Source organism: Coenobita brevimanus, chromosome 72 (genome assembly GCF_032717465.1).
Source record: "Coenobita brevimanus isolate Jiangsu-jjx chromosome 72, ASM3271746v2, whole genome shotgun sequence".
NCBI classification, from domain to species: Eukaryota; Metazoa; Arthropoda; class Malacostraca; order Decapoda; family Coenobitidae; genus Coenobita; species Coenobita brevimanus.
The window spans coordinates 14,061,180-14,084,899 of NC_137025.1; the positions used below are offsets into that span (position 1 = coordinate 14,061,180).

Genomic DNA, 23,720 nt, shown 5'->3' on the forward strand with positions numbered 1-23,720 from the left:
AGTCCTTAGTAACTATGCTATCCATAATAACGATATTCTTTCAGCTATAAATAGTTCGAACATAAAACCCCTTGGCTTTGATAAAATATCACCGAGAATTCTCAAAGAAGCAAAAAATGAGTTACTGCAGCCACTCTCTATCTTATTCAATAAATCATTAAGTACTGGGAAAGTTCCATGCGAATGGAAACTAGCAAATGTAACACCAATTTTCAAAAAAGGAAATAAGTCGCACCCAGGAAATTACAGACCAATCAGCTTAACATCAATAGTGTGCAAATTAATGGAAAAAATCATGAGATTTATTTATTTATCTATCTATCAGTCAAATTACAGACCAATCAGCTTAACATCAGTAGTGTGCAAATTAATGGAAAAAATCATGAGATCTATTTATTTATCTATCTATCTATTGCCAGACGCCATAATCCCGTATGGGGTGGCCATTTGACTCTGAGTTATTTGTTTTACAGGGAGGGGCACTAACCCTCCACCAACCCACTTGACACGTAGGGAGCACGTATGGTTTGGTTATATGGTTACCACCCAGCGTTGTAAATGGTTTCTTGGCTTACAGGAAACCATTTGGCTTGTCACTCAATGTAAAGCCACCTGTAACGGAAAGAAAAGCACGAGATAAAATAGTTAATTATCTAGAAGAAAATAATATAATTAAAGGCTCGCAGCATGGATTCAGACATCGTCGTTCATGCTTAACTAACTTACTAGACTTCTTCCATGATGTTTACAAATTATACGATGATTCAAGAGCAGTAGATATAATTTACCTCGTCTTTCAGCAAGCATTTGACACTGTCCCTCACAAGCGTCTCATGAGCAAAATAGAAGCACATGGAATAAAAGGAAATATGCAGAAATGGTTACAAGACTGGCTTTCAGACCGAAAACAGTGAGTTGTGATAAATGGAAAGGAATCCAAATGGCGTAATGTGATCAGCGGCGTTCCTCAAGGCTCAGTACTTGGACCGATACTTTTTATTATGCATATAAATGGTATTGATGAGGGTCTAAATTGTAAAGTATCCAAATTTGCAGATGATACTAAAATAACCAGTAAAGTAACTTCAAAATTACAATGGGAGCAGTTACAAAATAACCTTAATACTTTAGCAAGCTGGGCAGAAAAATGGCAAATGAAATTCAGCACAGAAAAATGTAAAGTATGTACTTCATATTGGAAGTAACAATGTCCATGCGAATTACAAAATTAACACTATCCAGTTATCAAGTACAGATAGTGAAAAGGATCTAGGTGTGTTAGTATCAAATGACCGAAAACCAAGTAAGCAGTGCACCGAGGCGGTTAAAATTGCAAACAAGCTGGTGGGTTTTATTGGAAGAACTTTCGAGTTTAAATTGGAAAAAGTCATACTTGCCTTGTACAACTCGCTAGTGCGCCCCCATCTTGAGTATTGTGTGCAATTCTGGTCTCCATACTACAGAAAGGACATTGAAAAATTATAGAAAATTCAGCAAAGAATCACAAAAATGATACCACGACTTAAAAACAAACCATATGAGGAACGCCGTGAAGAACTTAAATTATTTAGCCTAACGAAGTGCAGGTTAAGAGGGGACCTTATTGAAGTTTTCAAATCATGAAGGAATATGACAACTTAGACTTGAATAAATATTTTGATATAGACCGGTCGAGTCAAACCAGAAGTAATGGCTGCAAAATTATGGGAAAGCGTTTCCAATCCCATGAAGCAAAATACTTCTTCTTTAACAGAGTTGTAAATATCTGGAACAGATTACCCTCAGATACCCTGAACAGTATCTCAATTGAGACATTCAAAAACAAAATAGACAAGTATTTGCATGAGAATCCTCAGCTGACTCTTTTTCTGTCCGAATAACTTGCTTTTATAGCTGCGTGTAAGTTCATTCACCTTTTGTATACAAAACACCCCGTAAACAACGTACCTGTACATAGTGTCGCGTTGCGTCATTATACATTTTTCAGTTTATTCAGTGCAAATAAGTAATATAAGCACAGATTAGGATCTGCACAGGTAGCCCTGAGTTAACGGTCACTACGCTTACTTCTGACCTGTGATGAGCTGTGGATCACTGAGGGTCCCTGTTAGCCAAGTGACCACCATCGGGATTTTCTTAATGTACCAGGGGTCACTGCTTCAGGATGAAACTTGTGTACTTGTCCCACATGGGAGAGTTCCTTGTCTCAGTTGAGTGAACAGAACTAGGTCCTGATTGACTGCTGCCTACGTTAAAAGCGCCAGGCAAGGCTGCCGCACCACCCCTAAACATCCACACTGTGCAGTGTGTAGTTTCCACGTTATGTCCACAGACTTCCCATTAACTCAATGTACCGGTTTATAATGTCATGCTGTAACTATTAGTTTATTTGATTGCTTTCTCTTTCAGGTTACTCAATCGGGTGGCTTATAGACAAAGTATTATAGAATGTGACTTTTCCTTTCCAGTATTTCCTATGAAACTTCCATGTCAGTTTTTCCATGCTACATGGTGGTTTTTCTCACTTTTTCCTGGAGGGTTTGGGGGTGGGGGGAGCCTTCTTGCTTTACTATCTTTATCCTTCAGCATGTACTGTAGGTAGATCTTGTTGTCATAGTTTTTTCTGTAACAAGCAGCCTCTAAGGGACCATAAGGTCTGTTGCTGTTTGCTTTCCTATGTAATATGTAATCCTCCTCCTCCTCGTCCTCCTCCTCCTCCTCCTCATCATCATCATCATCATCATCATCATCATAATAATAATATTCTAGGCATTGCAGCTCCTCATTGGTGTCTGTAGATGAAAGCAACTGACAGTAGACTCTCCTCTGATTAACCCTTACACCGCGGGCTTGTTTTGCTTTGACTTGCGGGTCCTGCGGGCATAATCACGCTCTGACAGACTCTCTAAAAATATTTGCCAAAAATCAGTTATTAGTCCTAGAATATTAAAATCACATATACTTATGGCACATACCTTCAGCTTTCTCCTTGGGTGTTTGTTGAGCCTTCGTCGAGTACCGTAGGACTTGTGGAGACCTCTGAAGTTGGGTAACGAAGTCTCCACTTTACACTTCCTGACAACTCGTAATATGATTACCACAGCCTGGTATTATCACTGGAAACACTAATCTACGATTCTCAAATAGTTTGGAATCCATACTCCCCCCAAAAAACACTGTGAAAACAATGAAAATTACGAGTGCATATGACCATCCCACTTCCGATCGTTCGCTGCTAGTGTTGTCTGTTATTCATAAAAACACTCACAGTTTATATTTCTGTTACTATATAACACTTATATATATATCTACAGTCTTTATCCATAAGTTTCCTTCAGTAATAGTAGTTTATTGTCACTGTAGGGATTCAATTTCAGTAAAATACGTAGCATTCACTTTCTCGTCCTGTATACTAGCATTGAGAGTGAATGTCACTTTCACCTTCACTCTCATAACTCATAGTATTCATAGATGCTAGAGTGAAACTTTCACTTTCATTACTCCTAGTATATATACTCGTATTCTTATGATACCACTCATTTGCATTTCTATTTACGTTCTCTATTTTATTTACGTTATTTACATTTCTATTTTATTTACACTGTGTTATGCACTGTCACTTGAAGTAACTTATAAAACTGTTTTCCACTGTTCACTTATATTTACATTCATTGCTTTCTTGCTGTTTACACATTTTTTACACTTTATTTACAATTCCACTTGCACTGTTTTACTTAATAAAAAGATCATAGTCATTCTCTATCAATTGTCAGCCCTTTACCTCTTTCCACACGAGGTTTAGTAGGGGGTAAAGGTCACAGGGCCTTTTGCATGGGGCTGTAAAGCGACGGAAGTTAGCAGGAGCAAATCAGACATACTCCCACTTTCAAAGACGACAGTGGACTGATAGTGGTGGCCTCGTGCCGCCTGGCAAGGGTAGGTTCAATACTACCACCTTCAGCCCTATGAGACCTGCTAATATATAGCAATGAAATGATTGGCAAGAAACCAAGACAATACATAATAAACTAGGTAGTTCCAGGTGAATGTAAATATCACTTAGGCTTCTCCCTTCCCTCCTTATATGTATATTTATTACGAAAATAGATTATACGGCATATTTCAAGGGGAAATAAACAGCAAAAATTAGCAAACGAGTGCACGTGAGGTGTTGTCAGGTGATAATTAGCCAATTCCAGGTGTATGGCACTATCACTTGCCTTATTTCTTTTTTGTATATATTATTTGGTATAAGAATAGGGCATAGGGCTTATTTCAATGGATGAAATCAGTGGAAAATTCCATGGAAGATTTACTTAGCGTAGAATACAGTGTGGTGGCCTGCAGTAATTAGGTAGTTCCAGATGAATGTAAATATCACTTAGGCTTCTCCCTTCCTTTCTTATATATATTTTTATTACGAAAATAGATTATACGGCATATTTCAAGGGGAAATAAACAGCGAAAATTAGCGAACGAGTGCACTTGAGGTGTTGTCAGGTGATAATTAGCCAATTCTAGGTGTATGGCACTCTCACTTACCTTATTTCTTTCTTGTATATATTATTTGGTATAAGAATAGGGCATAGGGCTTATTTCAATGGATGAAATCAGTGAAGAATTCCATGGAAGATTTACTTAGCGTAGCCAGGCAGGCGAGAGGATAGGGTAATGGAGGGGAGGTAGGGAGGGGAGTCAAGGACGGGGAGAAATGGCTAAATTGTCAACAGTGGATGGGAGTACAGATGAGATTAGGAGTGCTGACTAGTGTTGGACATTGGCAGTACTGATAGATGATACAAGCCACCACTTCAAAGCCCAGGCGAATTCAAAATAACACAGAATCACAAAAGTGTCGCCCCGCGGTATGATCCCTTGCTCCCAAGCGTCACGAAAGTGACGCCCCGTGGCTTTAAAAAAAAAAAAAAAAAAAAAAAAAAAAAAAAAAAAAAAGTTAGCTATCATCTCCTGGTCAAGAGGCTGCAGAAGAGATGTGGTGTTTGGAAGCAAAAACTCAACCTTTACATTCTTGTTGCGGTCAATGAGGAAATGTGCATGTGAAGGAGTGTTGTCCAGGAGGAGTAGGACCTTATAAAGCAGGCCTTGTTGTCAACAATGACATCTTGCATCAAGAACAAAACAGTTGTTGAACCAGTCAGTTTCAAGCTGCCCCGTCATTCATGACTTGGCTGCCTTTCTCCAGTACACCCGACTCGTCCATACTCTTAACATGGCGGTAGGCATGTGGTTGAGATGCATGGTGGATGATAAGTGGCTTCATCTTGAAGCTGCCACTCACGTTGCAACAAAACGCCATGGTCACACGTCTCTTGTCTTCCTTGCGACCCCTTGCTTGCTGCGTGGTTTTGAAGACGTAGTTGGAGGTTGGCATCCTCTTCCACTGTAGCCCATTCTCGTCCATGTTGAATATTTGTTCTGCAGAATGTCCTCCCTCCTTGATGTCTTTCAAGATGTTGGGATATGTCTCGGCTTCTTCCTCATCAACAGTTACTCGCTCTCTTGTAAACTTGACGTTCTTAAGTTTCTTCTTACGGACAAAAGACGTCAGCCAGCCTGTTGATGCCTTAAAGTTACGTTTGAGACCTTAGTGGGTGGGTATTTCTTACAGGCTTTCCTGCAGAACCTTACAACTCATGTCCTGAGGTCGGAAGCAGAGTCTGGCGTACGATTTTTCTCGTGATGTCTTATGTAGTCTTCTAGTAAAAGTTTCATCACTATCACAGCCCTTGGTGTAATAACGGACCTCGTGTCTGCCACTCTAGCTCCAAAATTCTTGACATGAGATAAAATGGCTTGCCTGTATCTGTGGAGGGTGTGAATCGTGGCCTTGCTGAACTAAAGGGAACACGCAACTGCTGACATCCTCTCTCCGGCATCAATCCTCCTGATGACCTCTGCCTCCTCCTTGAGGGTCAGATGGATCCTCTTCCTGCTTTCTCAAGCACCACTAGGTCCTGATACGGCATTGTCAGCCATAGCGAAGAGGGGCAACTCAGACTGGCACAGAAAAATGGCTGGGAGCGCTGGGGCTAACACGGTCACTGCATCTCGCAACACGAGCCAAGCTGAGGGATGTTGTGGGAGGGAGCAGGCAGAATGGGGAGGCAGGTGGGAGCAGGGAGTCTCCTGATTAGCTGGGTAGTTCAAAAGTGAGACTGCTGAAGCGTTGATTAACCGGGAGGTAGATGACACCTGTTGGCAAGGCAACACACCTACGATTCATCACCACCTGCCGGGTTCAAAAAATCATGTTAGCTTCATCAGTGGCCGTGTTCGAAGCGATATTGCTTCCGGAAAACAGTACCGTGCTCGACCTTTTTCGTGTTAGGGAAAACTGTGTTAGACAAGGATGAACTGTATATACAGTAAAACCTCCCCAAGTCGGAATAATTGGGGCTGAGGCCATTCTGACCTGACTAGAAATCTGACATTGAAATACTGTATGAGAGTCCTGACTAACCATAAATCACTTACCGTGCTTGCAGAGGGTGTAATCCAAGCCTAAGGAGGGCTTTTGGTAGGGTGTAGAGGTGCTAGGGGAGCATATGATCACTTTTGTGTAGCATTTCTTAACCACAATCACAACTGAACAACAGCACAGTATTGTTGTCACTTTAACACACATCGAACTACCAGCACCGATCTTTTCCAAAACTTTCAGCTTCTCTTGAATGCTCAGGGTCTTCAGCTTCATCCTGTTCTTGCCTGAAGGAGCCTTGGAAGCCATGCTGGTTGGTAATAAAAGTGTGGAATACAGTGTGGAATGCGAGAGAATACTGGTATGGGTATGCAGCGGATGCTAGACTGGGGCAGAGTGAGGCGGGAGGTTGTGGGACTTAGCAGCATTGCAAACAGAATGTACAGTACTGTACAGCACAGAAATATGCTAGACTGGCCTAAACAGTGATAAAAATCTATAGGCTGATGGAAATAAGGGAACATTAAGGAAAACAATGCTAGATAGGGTTTTACAATATGCCAGATGTAGAGCAAGCTTGTATCATTTATCATCCCCCCCCCCCCATTTTTTTTTTTTTTTTTTTTTTTTTTTTTTTTACCTCTACATTTAGTGGGCAAATTGCCATATCAGCAACACTGGGCAGGTGGTGGCTGGTAGGCCCTCACAGGCTAGAACATGATGAACCAGTGTATCATCATACCAAGATATGGCTTCCCATAGCCGAGATTTCATGTCTTAGCAGTAGTTTTACGAAAATATTCTGACCAGTGGAGCAACACGAGCCCTCACAGCCTAGAATGATGTGTCATCATTCCAAGATGGGCCTTCCATTAGACATCATTTTACGACTTTTGGGAAATATTTCTGAGATTCTTTTGGCTGATTTCAAACATTTTAAATTTTCATTAATAATTTTCATGTGCCAATACGACTTGTGCGTAATTCCGATTTATTGGATGCCGACTTGTTTTACTGTAATATATATATACAGTAATGCCCCAATATACGATACACCTAGATGTGATACCTCAGCTTAGCGATGGGGGTACAAATTGCACCAGGCCCCGATACCTGATGGGCAAGCCCCAGTTTAACGATGGGCCCTCTGATGTTGTGCCCGCAGATGACGGGCCGTAATTTTGAATCGTGCGCGTTCCTGCAGCCAGCTGAGCCTGCCTGCCTCCCAGGATGCGCAGAAACACTCGTACAGGCCCCATAGTCATCGCTCACCCCACGCTTACCCATATTGCTCTTCTCGCACTGGCCATCTCAGAGTGAGGATCTCCCTTACGCTTGCCTGCCACGCATTGTATTGCACCACCAACATTACGCAAGTTGCTATCATAGTGCATCATAACTGTGTTCAAACAGTGCCATGAGGAGAGCAGTGATACTAATCGTGTGTGGAGTGCAATATTGTGTGATTTTGGGCCCAAATAAGTGAGATAATGTCTGGTAAGGGTGCTGCACGTGGTGGGGCCATTGGTGGTGCTAGTGGAGGCCCTAGTTGTGGTGGTAAGCATCCTGCTAGCGGTGGTGCTGGTGATGTTCCTGTGAAGCGAATACTTAAGACTGTGTCGCGGCACGACAAAGGCGAAGGTGCATGTTCTATTGCCTTGACCCTCCACCTGGCCCAGTCGACTGTCTTCACGATCATAAAGGAGGAGGAGACCATTAAGGCTGCTGCTGGGGAGGTTGCAACCTTATCCGCCTCCCATGTTACCCGCCAGCGAGAGCCTGCGATGGAGGACCGGAGCAGATGCTGCACACGTGGGTGGAAGATCAGAACTGGCGCAAGGCACCCCTGAACCAGGCTATTATTTGCACTAAGGCTCTCTTGCTGTGGGACAAGCTAAAAGTCAGGCTTGAGCTTGATGAAAGCGAGACCTTCAAGGCTAGCTATGGGTGGTTTGACCGGTTTAAGAGGCGGGCAGATCTCCACCACGTGAATATGTACAGTGAGGCAGCGAGTGCAGATACGGTGGCGGCGGCAGCGTTTCCTGATGAGCTGAAACACATCACCACGGAGGGTGGCTGTAGTGCGAAGCAGGTCTTGAATTTTGATGAGACTGGGTTCTTTTGGAAAAGAATGTCCTCCAAGATGTATCTTGCAACTGAGGAAAGATCCATGCCAGGACTCAAGACCTCGAAGGACCGGCTGACACTGCTTTTGGGGGGCAACGCCAAGGACGACCTCAAGTTGAAGCCACTCCCAGTCTACCACTCGGAGAACGCTAGGGCTCTGGTGGGGTATGTTAAGGAGAGCCTTGGGGTTATCTGAAAGTCGAACAAGAAGGTTTGGTTGACTTCAGATATCTGTTTATCGTATTTTCACTCGTACCTCTCATGTGCTGTAAGAGGTATGTGTCTCGTAAAAATCTGGCGACCAGATTTCTCCTGGTGGTGGATAATGCGTAATTAAGGAATGGGCCAGCAATATTGAGATGGTGTTCCTACCTCCCAACACCACGTCTTTGTTGCAGCCAGTGGACCAAGGGGTGATCGCTGCCTTTAAGGCCTACTACCTCCGCCGCACAATGGAGCAGTTGGTAAGGGCCTGCAACAGTGACGACAGGACAACAGTAGAGCAGTTCTGGAGAGGATACAACATATGCCACACCCTGGAGAATATAACTGCAGCATGGGACGAGGTGAGCCAGGCGAGGATGAACGGTGTGTGGCGGAAGCTGTGGCCAGAGTATGTTCACTCCTTCACCGGCTTCCCAGAGGATGTGCAACCTCCGCCTCTCAAGCATGTGTGGCAGGACATTGTCAAGTTGTCGCATGAGGCGGGCTTCAGGGAGGTCGACGTGAATGACCTGGGGGAGGTTCTTAGAGCCACAGGGAGGAGCTCAGCAATGAGGAGCTCCTCAATGTGGAGATCCAGCGGGCGCATCAGGAGGCAGTGAAGGAGGAGGTTGTGCGTGAGGTCCGAGCTCTCAACATCAAGATCCTGAAGGTGATGCTAATGAAGCTGGACGAGATTATAGACCTAATGAAAACACACGATCCCCTCCCAGGACAAAGCAGGGACACAGCTAATCAACTTGAGGAGGGTATAAAAGTCTACAGGACGATGCTGGAGGAGAAGAAGAGGGCGGCCAGGCAGACAATGATCACAGCCTTCTTTAAGCAGGCCCCCCACCAGGCCAGCAAGTCGCATAGGATCTCCCAAGCCTTCGACAAGCGGAGCATCTCCCCAGCCTTCAACCAGCAGGGCATCTCCCCAACCTTCAACCAGCAGAGAAACACCGAGGGACACCTCCCGCCGAGGACGTGCTCGGCCTGTTGTGCTGGACCTAACCTCCAGCCGATCGCCGTCTCCCGTATCACCAGTGTCTCCACTAAGGTACTCTGCCACTCCATCGCTGCCTTCCTTGTCCCACCCTCCATCTCCCACACCACTTCAGCCACTGTCTCTGTCTCTCTTGCCACGACGAGAGCCACCGCAACTGACTCCATCGCTACCTCATTGTTCATTGCAGCAGTCTCCCTCACCACCTCACTGGGCATCGCAGCTGTCTCCCACACCACCTCCTCTATCATCGCATTGCACCTCATCACCACTGCCTGAGCCAGCACATCACACCCCATCGCCTCCGCCTGAGTCATCGCATCCCTCTCCATCGCCTCCGCCTGAGTCATCGCAATGCACTCCATCACCACCCCTTCTGACCCTCCCCTGGAGATAGGGTTTGGTGGCTTTGAGGAGGAAGATTGAGCATTGGGGAGCACCACATGTCCCCTAGTCTCCAGGGGGATAGCAAGGATGATGACCAGGACTGGACATGGACTTACAAGAAGTAAATGATGAGAGGTGTTTGATGTTCTCTAACCTATTCCTTATGATTTTCAGGCTTTATTTGTCGTTTTCAGAGAGTTATTTACAGGTGTTAGGCTTGGATTAGCTTCCTTGACAGCTGTTAGACCATTTAGATTGCCTTTAACCCTTACACCGCGGGCATGTTTCCCAATGTTTTGCGTGTCCCGCGGGGTTATTCGGGCTCTGACAGACTCTCAAAAAATATTTGCCAAAAATCATTTATTAGTCCTAGAATATTAAAATTACATATGCATATGGCACATACCTTCAGCTTTCTCCTGGGATGTTTGTTGAGCCTTCGTCGATTACCGTAGGACTTGTGGAGACCTCTGAAGTTGGGTAACGAAGTCTCCACTTTACACTTCCCGACAACCTGTAATATGATTACCACAGCCAGATATTAACACTATAAACACTACTCTATGATTATCAAGTAGTTTGGGATCCATACTCCAAAAAAAAAACACTGTGAAAGCAATGAAAATTACGGGCGCATATGACCTTCCCACTTGCTCTAGTTCGCTGTTGGTATTCTGTCATTTATTATTCATAAAACCCCTCACACTTTATATTTCTAGTACTATATAACACTTATATATATCTACAGTCTTTATCCATAAGTTTCCTTCAGTAGTATTAGTTTATTGTCACTGTAGGGATTCAATTTCTTTCAGTAAAATACGTAGCATTCACTTTCTCGTCCTGTATACTAGCATTGAGGGTGAATGTCACTTTCACCTTCACTCTCATAACTCATAGTATTCATACATGCTAGAGCGAAACTTTCACTTTCATTACTCCAAGGGTATATACTCGTATTCTTATAATACTTCTCATTGACACTTCTATTTACATTCTCTATTTTATTTACGTTATTTACATTTCTATTTTATTTACATTGTGTTATGCACTTTCACTTGAAGTAACTTATAAAACTATTTTCCACTGTTCACGTATATTTACATTCATTACTTTCACTTGCTGTTTACACATTGTTTACACATTATTTGCAGTTCCACTTGCACTGTTTTACTCAATAGAAAGATCGTAGTCACTCTTTTATCAATTGTCAGCCCTTTACCTCTTTCCACACAAGGTTTAGTAGGGGGTAAAGGTCACAGGGCCCTTTGCATGGGGGTGAAAAGTGGCTGAAGTTAGCAGGAGCAAACAGACGTACCTTCACATTGGAAGATGACCGTGAACTGATAAGGGTGGGCCGGGGTGGTGGCCTACCTAGGGAAATGCATTACTGCCAACGTCAGCCTCTTGACAGCAGCTGATATATAGCAGTGAAATGATTGGCAGGAAAACTAGACAATACATTATAAATTATGTAGTTCCAAGTGAATGTAAATATCACTTAGGCTTCTCCCTTCCCTCCTTATATGTATATTTATTACGAAAATAGATTATATGGCATATTTCAAGGGGAAATAAACAGCGAAAATTAGCGAACGAGTGCACGTGAGGTGTTGTCAGGTGATAATTAGCCAATTCCAGGTGTATGGCACTATCACTTACCTTGTTTCTTTTTTGTATATATTATATGGTATAAGAATTGGGCATAGGGCATATTTCAATGGATGAAATCAGTGGAAAATTCCAGGGAAAATTTACTTAGCGTAGAATACAGTGTGGTGGCCTGCAATAATTAGGTAGTTCCAGGTGAATGTAAATATCACTTAGGCTTCTCCCTTCCTTTCTTATATATATTTTTATTACGAAAATAGATGATACAGCATATTTCAAGGGGAAATAAACAACGAAAATTAGCGAACGAGTGCACGTGAGGTGTTTTCAGGTGATAATTAGCCAATTCTAGGTGTATGGCACTCTCACTTACCTTACTTATTTCTTGTATATATTATTTGGTATAAGAATAGGGCATAGGGCTTATTTCAATGGATGAAATCAGTGAAAAATTCCAGGGAAGATTTACTTAGCGTAGCACGGCCGGGCAGGCGAGAGGATAGGGTAATGGAGGGGGGGTAGGGAGGGGAGTCAAGAATGGGGAGAAATGGCTAAATTGTCAAGAATGGATGGGAGTACAGATGAGATTAGGAGTGCTGACTAGTGTTGGACATTGGCAGTACTGATAGATGATACAAGCCACCACTTGAAAGCCCAGGTGAATTCAAAATAACACAGAATCACAAAAGTGACGCCCCGCGGTATGATCCCTTGCTCAGCCCCGCGGTTAAGGGGTTTAACCTGTTTTTGGGCTCATCTGGGTGGGTTTTAGACTTGGTTTGGGAGGAAACCCAAGGCTGGTAAATGGTCCATGTTGAAATACACGTTAAAAGTACCCCGATATACGATACCCTGCCTGACGATGGGGTGTTACCAAACCAATTAGATCGTTAAACTGGGGTATGCCCTCACTGTATATTGGGATTAGTCCCAGTTGCTGTTCTTGTGTTGCAATATGACCTTTACCCCGTAACCGCTGGGCGTCTATTGGAGCTGTCAAGAAATTGGTGGCTGGGCAGCGCCAGGTGTTGGTCAGAACCACACTTATTTTCACGCCACAGTTTGAAGAGGCCACCACTTCATCTCGTCACCAAAAGATAGGGAGGGACTCCTACCAGCCGAGCCAACCAAGCCTCAGTCATCTCTGTGACTTTGCCAGCTGTAAGACTATCTTTTCTTTAGATCAGATAATGAAAGTAATTGAGAGAGTTCTAGAGGGTATGATTAGAGAAAGAGTGAATATTGATGAGATGCAGTTTGGGTTTATGCCAGACAGGGGGACCATTGTTTGACAGCGTCAGGAAAAATATATTGGTAGGAGAAGGGATCTATATTTTGCTTTTGTTGATTTGGAAAAGGCCTTTGACAGAGTCCCACGAGAGGTGGTGAAGTGGACAATGAGAAAGCTTGGTTTGGAGGAGTGGCTGGTTAGGATGGTTATGGCTATGTATGTGGGTGCTTGCACCCAGGTAAGAGTAAATGGAGATTTGAGTGATGAGTTTTCCATGAATGTTGGTGTACATCAGGGGTCAGTTTTGAGTCCCATGTTGTTTATCATGGTACTTGAAGCCCTCTCACGTGACTTCAGAAACGGACTCCCTTGGGAGATGTTGTATACTGATGATTTGGTGTTGATTGCAGAGAACGAAAAGGAGGCGGAAGAAAGATTTAAGAAGTGGAGAGATGGTATGGGGCACAAGGGCTGAAGGGTAAATGCAGATAAAGCTAAATTGATGATATCTAGGGTTGGTGGCGGTACTGTCAGAGGCGAGAGAGAGTGGCCATATGCAGTTTTCCACAAGGGTGTGGGAAGTAATTCCATTTTGTGCAGTGTTTGTGATAAATGGGTGCACAAGAGATGTAGTGGTATCAAAGGTAGACTGTGAGATAATGCTGATTTTATGTGTACGGCTTGTCGGGGAGAGCAGGTGGAGATTGTCAGGCGTGAAAGGATTGAACTTGCTTGCGAGTCTCTTGAGTGTGTGGAAGAGTTTTGTTATTTGGGAGACATGTTGTGTGCTGGAGGTTGGGCTGGAGCTAGCTCTTTGGCTAGGGCGAGAAATGGTTGGAAGAAGTTCAGGGAGCTGTTGCCTCTCCTGACATTGAGAGGACTCTCCCTGCATGCTAAGGGGTCTTTGTATGCAGCATGTGTTAGGAGTGTAATGCTGTATGGTAGTGAGGCCTGGGCAGTAAAGGAGGAGGATATTCACAGGCTCAGACATACAGAAATGACAATGATTAGGTGGATGTGCAGTGCGTCCCTTCGTGTAAGGTCTGGGGGGACTGGATTTACGATGGAAGAGTTGAGAGGTAGGATAGGGGTACTGGAGTGTATTGGTGTTGTGATGAGGAGAGGCAGATTGAGATGGTTTGGACATGTGGAGAGGATGGGGGATGAGACTTGGGTGCAGAAGGTGATAAGTGTCAATATTGGGGGTGGGGTTATGAGGGGTAGACCGAGAAAGACATAGGGCGAGGTCATTAACCCTTTCAGGTCTCCTGGCCACTATAGTGGCTTTCTCGGTAGGGGTCTCCTAGCCACTCCCGTGGCAGCATATTTAGGGATGAATGAAAACTGTTGCGTGAGGCTGGTGAATGAAATGAGGATACGACCTGCTCCCCAGACCCCTCTGCTTCTACCACGCATGTGCAGATCACAATAATTTAGTTTAAACAGTCTGGGAAGAGCTAATCATGGTGGGGGGTTGGGCTGCACATACTAGTTTTATTATACTGTTGATCTGGCAATATTTTTTACTATTTTGGTATCAGACAGTTCATTTAGTAAAAGAATACTGTTTGCAATATATTTGTAATGCTCTGGAGGATACATAGCTCTCACCTCCCTCCTCCCTTCCTCCAGCCCCCTACCTCCCACTGATTCCCCACCCCTCAACCTCCCACCCTTCCACCCTCCACTTTCCCTCCAATCCCCCACCCTCTACTTCCTCCATCCTCCTACCTCCCACTGATCCCCCACCCCTCTACCTCCCACCCTCCACTCTCCCTCCAATCCCCCACCCCCTGCCTCCCGCTTACGCACATAGTGTCGCGTCACAGGCAAGCAAGAGATTTCCGCGTTGTATGTCGCAATATTTATTCATTTCCTGGGTGTTAGAGTGTCTGATTGAAGGAAAATAATTACAGATTTATGATTTCAGGTTTCTAAGGTTGTTTCTGTAGCCTTTTATACATGTACCATGCATTCATTTGTTACCAGGTGGACGTACATGTGCAGCGATTGTTGCCTTTTTCATTGACAAATGATTGTTAGTGTCTCCCTACTTTTTTCTGATTTACAGTTCATGAGTTTCTCACATTTCCTGGTTATACTTATAACACCGTCAATTTTGAGAAATAATAAATACTTGATCACTGTCTCTACTGCTGCCTGTAAGTACACAGGACGATATAGTTAGCAACAATAAACTAAACATACATACATTCAAAAGGCAAGCTCATAGGCTTACCCCCCATGTCCTCACCCCCACAGCCTTGGACAGTACTAAGCAATATAAGAGCAAAGTAAAATAAATTAGTCAGTAATAACTAGGATCTTGTAACTGTTTAATTTGTTTTTTGTAAAGAAAACACATCAAGAATCATTCACAAATCACGTGAGATATAATTTACGTATATTAACGCAGTTTTTTTTTTTTTTTTTTTTTTTTAATGGAAAAACATGGAAACAAACAATGCAATCATGTCGCCTATGCACCAAGAAATTACCTACCCACCAAGAGGGCAATATTCACACGCTACCACACACCACGTGCTACGCAACTTCCCATAATTTTTGCAGTACATGTATAGTGAGTAGAGCTCTAATGTTTTATAGGCAGATGTGCATTACTTCCCTGTGCGTGAATATATTTTTTTCTTTATTTGCAAACCTTGACTTTCTTCAAAAAAATGCGTCTCTCAAACGTGACCTTGGGACCTATTTGAGACCTGAAAGGGTTAAGTGTGACCTCATGGTTAAGGGACTGAACAGGGAGGCTGCAATGGATCGTGCAGCGTGGAGAGCTGCCATTAGGCGACCAAGGCCGACGCATGCAAGCATTTTGGAGCCTTCAAAAACAAAAACAAACCCTTCTTGTCCGATTCCATTCCCGCCTCACGTAGACTTTTGCTTCATCCACTTCTGCCAGACCTCTTTCCAAGGTTGCTAGGAATGGACTCGGTAATAGTGCCAGAGGGCTTGCCTTGGACACCACTGTGTCTAGTTTATCTAGTAATGGAGAAGTTATCGTGGTGAGAGCATAGCCATAATTTTTTCCGCAGGCAGATGCATAGAAACATTCTGTTCTCACAGCAAAAATTAGTCCTATTCTTTACACCATTACTCATCGACGTAATCTTACAGACCTGGGGATACGTTCATTCGCAAGAAGAAAAGTTGATTAGTACTGTAATGTGGTCTTTATTTCCCTAACTGCTATAGTTTTTGAGATACTATATTAGGGTTTGAAAATAGGCTATTTTCAGGAAAATTCCTGTAGTGAGTGGACAGTGGCGCTATAAATAACCCAGCATGGAGGGGTTAAGGACTGTGTAGTATTAATTCATCTGCAATTGATCATAAGATATAACTATGCTCATGCTTCACTTGCAGTTGATCTGTCCCTGTATACCAATGAGGATCAGCTAAAGAGGAGGAGGAAGAGAACTTCCCCAAACAAAAGAAAGAGGCGGGAAGAGTCATCAGGAGAGAGCGGAGTAGAGTCAGAAGATGAGTCACACCACAGTGAAGGTGAGGGCTAGGGCAGGCATGGAACTTCCTGGCTTCTTACCCAGTACATTATTATGCCCATGTAACAGGGGATAAGGGAGAAGGAATACCCTGTACTACCCATGTTTTCCATGCATGTCATCATGGTAACTTCAACAGGAAAGGTAGAGGGGCATGATAACCTTTCAGCTCTGGTGCAAGGATGTGGTGATTCTGTCAGAACAACACATTTGCCAGCAGTGTCTAGCTTCTTTGACTCTTTGAAATGGAAGAGGATGATTGTAATGAGAGTTATTCTCAATTTTTGCAGAGTTAGTCTCAATTTTTGCCATGTTATAAATATCTCAAAGAATCATACTGTGGATCTCCTAATTCTGGCTAAGAATAATGATTATGACATTCTTATGAGATGCATGACATCTTGGATGACTTCATCATTTAATATTCTGTCACATTTCATAAACAGTTTAACCTCTATGTGCAGTCACCTTAAGAAGTGATGACAAGAGTTTCAGATTGCTTCAATCAATGACATGTACCATCATGTCATGTCATTAAATAAAATATAGAACATTTCATGCAGAGAATTATGTAAAATGACTAACATTGAGGCTGTGATACATTAGAAGTTAATATTGAAAGTTACATTTCCTGAACTTGAATGAGTAATATATTACTCCATGCTCAGTGTATCCCCTCATTCCCTAAAGCAGTGGTTCTTAACCTTTTTTCTTGGCGACCCAAAATCCAGAAGATGGTCTATATGGCGACCCAAACCCTCGTAAACTTACTCTGCACCAGAACTGAAACAAACATATGTGTCATATCATGTGACTAAAACCAAAGTAATATTTCAGTATTTTATTGATGTTTTATTTTTCATTTTTATTATATGTACTTCCTAAGAACTAAAATATCAACACATTTTGGCAGGAAAAAAATGAATCGAAGATCAGAAAATCAAAATAATTCATTCATGTTCATGATACACCTATTTACTCAGACCATTAAGGAGAGAGTAACTATTTTGGATGTTGTCTGAGAGTAACTATTTTGGATGTTGTCTGAGACATAAGGTACTATAATCAGTGACATCCTTGGCACTGAAAAGTTTCAATCAGCTTCTTAAACCGGGGTGATTTAGATGACAGACTGCATCTTAGGTCATGCTCTGGTTGTAGACAGTTTCTGTACTTTGTGAGTGCAGAAAATCCTGTCTCACACAGATGAGTTGTAGCAGAGGGAAGGAGTGCTTTCAGGGCTTCACCTCCAAGAATTTTCTTTTCTTTGTAAACTCTGATCCAGAATGAGCTCAGTGACTCGTTTTGTTTCCTGAAATCATAACAAAGTGTTTCATCATTCTGAACCTCGATGAGCTGCTCCTCGAGGTAGCTGATGTTCGAAATCTCGTCAGGTAAGTCTTCAGCTTCAGTGCTGAAGGGATTTCTTACCCAGGCATATTTCATCACATTCTCAGGAATGTAGTGAAAAACTCTTCGATTAGTCTGGAGATATGTTCCACAATGATGCTCTGGACCTGGGTGAGAGAAAATTTTTCGTCTTCTAGAAATTCACTCAAAGATGGAATGACGCAGCCTTCCCAGTCTCAGTTTTACTCTTCCACAGCTTCAGTTTCCCCTTGAATGCAGTTATCTTCTCTGACAGCTCAACGAATGTCTGAGTGTGACCTTGCATTGAAATGTTCAAGGCGTTAATCTCAGCAAAGATATCTGCAAGATAAGCCATTTGCATCACCTACTTTGAATCAGGGAATCTTTGGGGCTAGTGAATGATTCTTTTTTGCTAGAAATATCTCAGTCTCGTTCCGGATTTCGGGCAACCGTTGGAGCACCCTTCCTCGTGACAGCCACCTAACCTCAGAGAGATACAACACGAGTACATGTTTCGAACTAAAATCAAAACACATCCGACTGATGATCCCTGGAGGGCACAGCCCTAGATTAATGAAACTGACTACCTGGATGACTTCCTGCATCACTTTCTGTAACTCAGGTGACAACCCCTGAGAAGCAAGATTCTCACGGTGGAGGAGACAGTGAACAATCAGCACGAATGGATTTTCTTCTTTAACTCTAGCAATGAAGCCATGACGTACTCTCAGCATTGCTGGTGCACAGGCGCAACAGACATAAAACACTGATTCCACTGAAGCCCTGCTTCCTTGAAGAATTAGTCCACAGTACTGAAAATATCTTCTCTGGTTGTGGTCGTGTGTAATGTCCGACAGAACGGAAATTCCTCTTCCATGTCTTCTGGACCTCGGTACCGTATGTAAGTCATGAGCTGGGCATCATTACTCCGAAATGAAAACGGTTAAGTTTTAAAATATAGCCTAAAATGTACAGTACCGGTACGCTACTCGCAGTTGTGTGCATGGTAATAATCTTTTTTTAAGCCAAATGCAATTGCCTACTGTAGGAAGAGAGAGAGAGAAAGAGAATGTAAAGTGTGAATTATCGACAAGTACGGTAATATGTTAAAAAGTACAGTAATAGTATACAACAATAATATCAGTAATTTATTTGTCTCTTGGCGACCCACTCCAAATGGCTTGGCGACCCAAATTTGGGTCGCGACCCATAGGTTAAGAACCACTGCCCTAAAGCATTACATTACTGGTTTTAAAGAAAAATGGTCTTGTTTCAAAGGCCAGTTGAGGCAAGTGTTTAATAAATTCAGTGTTTTAGGTGATTTTCAGTTGTTATTGTCACATTATAGCACCAATAAGAATGTCACAATAGTTAAACTATGGGTAGTAAGGAAATTATAGCCTAAATGAGGTAACAGGTAGATCTGTTTGCCATTTACTTTTTATTTTGACATCAGTTATCATTTTGTTTCACATCTCTTCTAAAGGCACCAACATACTTCCATGTGTCAGCCTTGGTCACCTAATGGCAGCTCTCAATGCTGCTTGATCTATGGCACCTGCCCCATTCAGTCCTTCATCCCTGAGGAGACACAATATCCTCTTCCCAGGTCTTTTTCAATCTGCCTCTTGCTATACTACCCCCAACATGAACACTTCTCACTTTTTTTTTTTTTTTTTTTTTTTTTTATGCAAGGAAGAAGGAACCAAAGGCATGAGCCTGCAGTAATAGTTCCCTCCAAGAGAAAAACAAAATACAATACAGAGCCAAATTCAAGATCCGATCATTTTGAGATGCCTGGACACACTACGTTTGAAAGACTGGAGATCATAGGCAGAAGGAAATACAGACAGAGGGAGACAGTTCCAGAGCTGACCTGTTGCATAAATGAAAGACTGGGAGTAACGGTTAACTCTTGCATTAGAGAGTTGGACAGAAAAGGGATGAGAGTTTGCTGCTAGACAGGTGCTACGCGCCCGTCGTAGAGGTGGAGGAATGCAAGCAGACAGTTCAGAGGAGCAGTGACCATTAAAGTAGCGATAGAAAAGAGATAAAGATGCAACAGTGCGGCGAAGAGACAGAGGTTGAAGGGAGTCAGTAAGAGGAGGAGAGTTAATGAGACGAAAAGCCTTTGACTCCACCCTATTGAGAAGAGCTGTATGTGGGGAGCCTCCCCACACATGAGAGTTGTACTCCACACAGGGGCGGATAAAACCCCTGTATAGAGTCAACAATTGTGCAGGGGTAAAGAAAGAGCGGAGTCGGCTTAGCACACCCAATCTCTTGGAAGCAGATTTTACAAGAGATGTAATATGATCTTTCCAAGATAAGTCCCGAGTAAATGAAACCCCAAGCATGTTCAAGGATGATGCAGGATTAATCTGAATATTATTAAACATCAGTGGGTATACCTGTGGAAGATTTTGTCGGGTTGATAGGTGTAAGAACTGAGTCTTAGATGCATTAAAGACAACCATATTATTTTTACCCCAGTCAGAGATATGAGTCAAGTCAGACATTAGGTGTGCCATAGCCTCATCCCTTGTTTCTTGAAGTAACTGTTGAGATGGGCGTTGCGGGAACCGAATGGAAAGGTGAAGGGTGGAGTCATCAGCGTATGAGTGGATAGGGTTAGATGTACAGCTTAGAAGATCATTGATGAATAAAAGGAAGAGAGTTGGTGATAGGACAGAGCCCTGAGGAACACCACTGTTGATAGATCTAGGAGAAGAACGATGGCCGTCTACGACAGCAGCTATAGAACGACCAGAAAGGAAGCTAGCGATGAAGGCACAGATAGAAGGATAGAAACCGTAGGAGGGCAGTTTGGAAATTAAAGATTTATGCCAGACTCGATCGAAAGCCTTTGAGATGTCAAGTGCAATGGCAAAGCTTTCGCCAAAGTCCCGAAAGGAGGATGACCAGGGAGTCTGAAAGGTAGGTGAGAGAAGATCGCCAGTGGAGCGTCCCTGACGGAACCCATACTGACGATCGGAAAGAAGGTTGTGATAGGAAAGATGCCTTAAAATTTTTCTATTAAGAATTGACTCGAAAACTTTTGAAATACAGGAAGTTAAAGCAATTGGACGATAGTTGGAGGGTTGGGAGTGGTCACCCCTTCTTTGGGACTGGCTGAATGAGAGCAAACTTCCAGCAAGAAGGAAGGTACAAGTTGACAGACAAAGGCGAAATAGTTTGCCTAGGCAGGGTGTAAGCACAGAAGCACAGTTTTGAGAACAACAGGAGGGACCCCATCAGGCCCATATGCCTTGTTAGTACTGAGGCCAGTGATGGCAGAAAATACATCAACTGAAGAAATTTTAATGTCAGCCATGAGGAAGTCAGAGGGGGGAAGTGATGGAGGAACAGCACCGGAATCGTCTAAGGTGGAATTGGAGGAGAAGTCTGTGCGAAGAGATCTGCTTTATCAGTAGAAGAAATAGCTACAGAACCATCAGAGTAGAAAAGAGGAGGGAAGGATGATGAGGTAAAGTTGTTAGAAAGATTTTTGGCAAGGTGCCAGAAGGAGCGGGAAGAATTCGAGTTGGAGAGTTGAGAGCATTTAGTATGGATGAAATTATTTTTAGTAGAGCGAAGAACAGACTTAGCACGATTCCGGGCAGAAACGTAAAGATTATGTGATTCAGGGGTGGGTTGGCCCGTGTTCCCATCATCATCATCATCCGTACCTCCTTTCCCACCCAAGGTCAGGGTGAGGAGTAGCAATGTCCAGACAGCCCAAAATTGCCCAATCCAATGGGCCATGCCTCCATTCACTCATCATTCAAGCCCCCGGAATCCTGGCTTTATCGGATACGCCAAAAACATTGACCATGTTCTGTTGCTTCACATATCCTATCCAACAGAGTCAATCCAGACGCTGCCACGTTAAAAATGGGTGCCAAAAATCCCTGATTATGCACATCTCCTACAGATGAAAATATCTTTTCAGTTTTTAAAGAGATATGGCAGATTTCACATTATTCTCTTACACTAGGCAGTAAAGAGGACTTGAACATTAGTTTCCAGATCCTTGCAGTGAAAAGGCACATACTTTTTCTGGATCATATATCTCTGTTTATCTATATATCTATTGCCAGACTCCTTAATCCCGTACGGGGTGGCCACAAACAAATCATCTCCACGTCGCCCTGTCCCCCGCCATTTCACTATCCTGCTCCTCTCTCATATACCTCTCCACTCCATCCCTCCATCTTATATATATATATATATATATATATATATCTTGAGAGTGTGGAAGAGTTTTGTTATTTGGGAGACATGTTGTGTGCTGGAGGTGGGGCTGGAGCTAGCTCTGTGGCTAGGATGAGAAGTGGTTGGAAGAAGTTCAGGAAGCTCTTGCCTCTTCTGACATTGAGAGGGCTCTCCCTACGTGCAAAGGGGTTATTGTATGCAGCATGTGTTAGGAGTGTAATGCTGTATGGTAGTGAGACCTGGGCAGTAAGGGAGCAGGATATTCGCCGGCTCAGACTTACAGAAATGACATTGATTAGGTGGATGTGTAGTGCGTCCCTGCATGCAAGGTCAGGGGGGGCTGGATTTACGATGGAAGAGTTGAGAGGTAGGATGGGACTGGAGTGTATTGGTGTTGTGATGAGGAGAAGTAGATTGAGATGGTTTGGACATGTGGAGAGGATGGGGGATTATAATTGGGTGAGGAAGGTGAGAAGCGTTAATATTGGAGGTGAGGTTATGAGGGGTAGACCGAGAAAGACATGGGACTAGGTCATTAAGTGTGACCAGGGTTAAGGGACTGAACAGGGAGGCTGCAATGGATCATGCAGCGTGGAAAACCGCCATTAGGTGACCAAGGCCGACGCATGCAAACATGTTGGAGCCTTTAAAAATGAAACGATATATATATATATATATATATATATATATATATATATACACACTCTCTCTCTCTCTCTCTCTCTCTCTCTCTCTCTCATTTTACTTCTTGATATCTTTAGCTTCACCCTTCACCCACATTCTCTATTTTCCTGTTAGTCTGTTATGTTCTTCCTCCTTGTATTCTTGTATCAGTTCAGCCTCATTCTCTTTTGATGATTTATTCCAGTGTGTGCTTGAGGAATATCATTCCTTAGTGTGTGTGTGTGTGTGTGTGTGTTTGTGTGGATGAGTTTGGGGGATTATGTAAGAAATGGAATCTAAAGGTGAATGTAAGGAAGAGTAAAGTTATGGTCTTTGAGAGAGGTGAAGTCAGTGAATGTACAATGAGGTTGGATGAGGAGGAAATGGAAAATGTGAGTGCATTTAAGTACTTGGGTAGTGTGGTGAGTAAGGATGGAAGTTTAGAGGGTGAAGTGCTTGGAAGGGTACAACAAGGAAGAAAGGTTGCTGGTTCTTTGAAAGCAGTGATAAGAAATGGGGAAGTGAGCATGGAAGTGAAAAAGTTACTACATGACAGAACATTGTGATACCAACTCTAATGTATGGAAGTGAAGCTTGGACCTTGTTGGAGGGACAGAAGTCAAGAGTGAGAGCTGTGGAAATGAGTTATTTGAGAGGAGCATGTGAAGTCACATGGAAAGACAGATTGACAAATGAGGAAGTGAAGGATCATCGTGATGTGGATGTGGATGTGATAGGAAGCATTAGGAGAAACACACTGAGGTGGTTTGGCCATGTGGAGAGGATTGAGAGTGAGAGACTAATGAGGAGAGTGTATGTAAGTGAGGTGGAGGGGGGGGAGGAAGGGGGAGGCGAAGGATGAGATGGAGTGATGGAGTGGAGAGGTATATGAGAGAGGGGGATGTGAGCTGGGAGCTGGGCAATGAAATGGCGGGGGATAGGGCG

At 43.2% G+C, this 23,720-nt stretch overlaps 1 protein-coding gene across 5 annotated transcripts in view; it reads left to right on the forward strand.

Annotated features, from left to right (window-relative positions):
• The window catches only part of LOC145407172 (uncharacterized), a 239,258-nt gene that overhangs the window by 153,273 nt on the left and 62,265 nt on the right, over window positions 1-23,720 (forward strand). For all 5 annotated transcript variants that reach the window (XM_080278196.1, XM_080278200.1, XM_080278198.1 and 2 more), the window contains exon 6: window positions 16,390-16,527. In XM_080278196.1, the coding sequence (XP_080134322.1) occupies window positions 16,390-16,527 (138 nt within the window). The remainder of the gene's footprint in view (window positions 1-16,389; window positions 16,528-23,720) is intronic.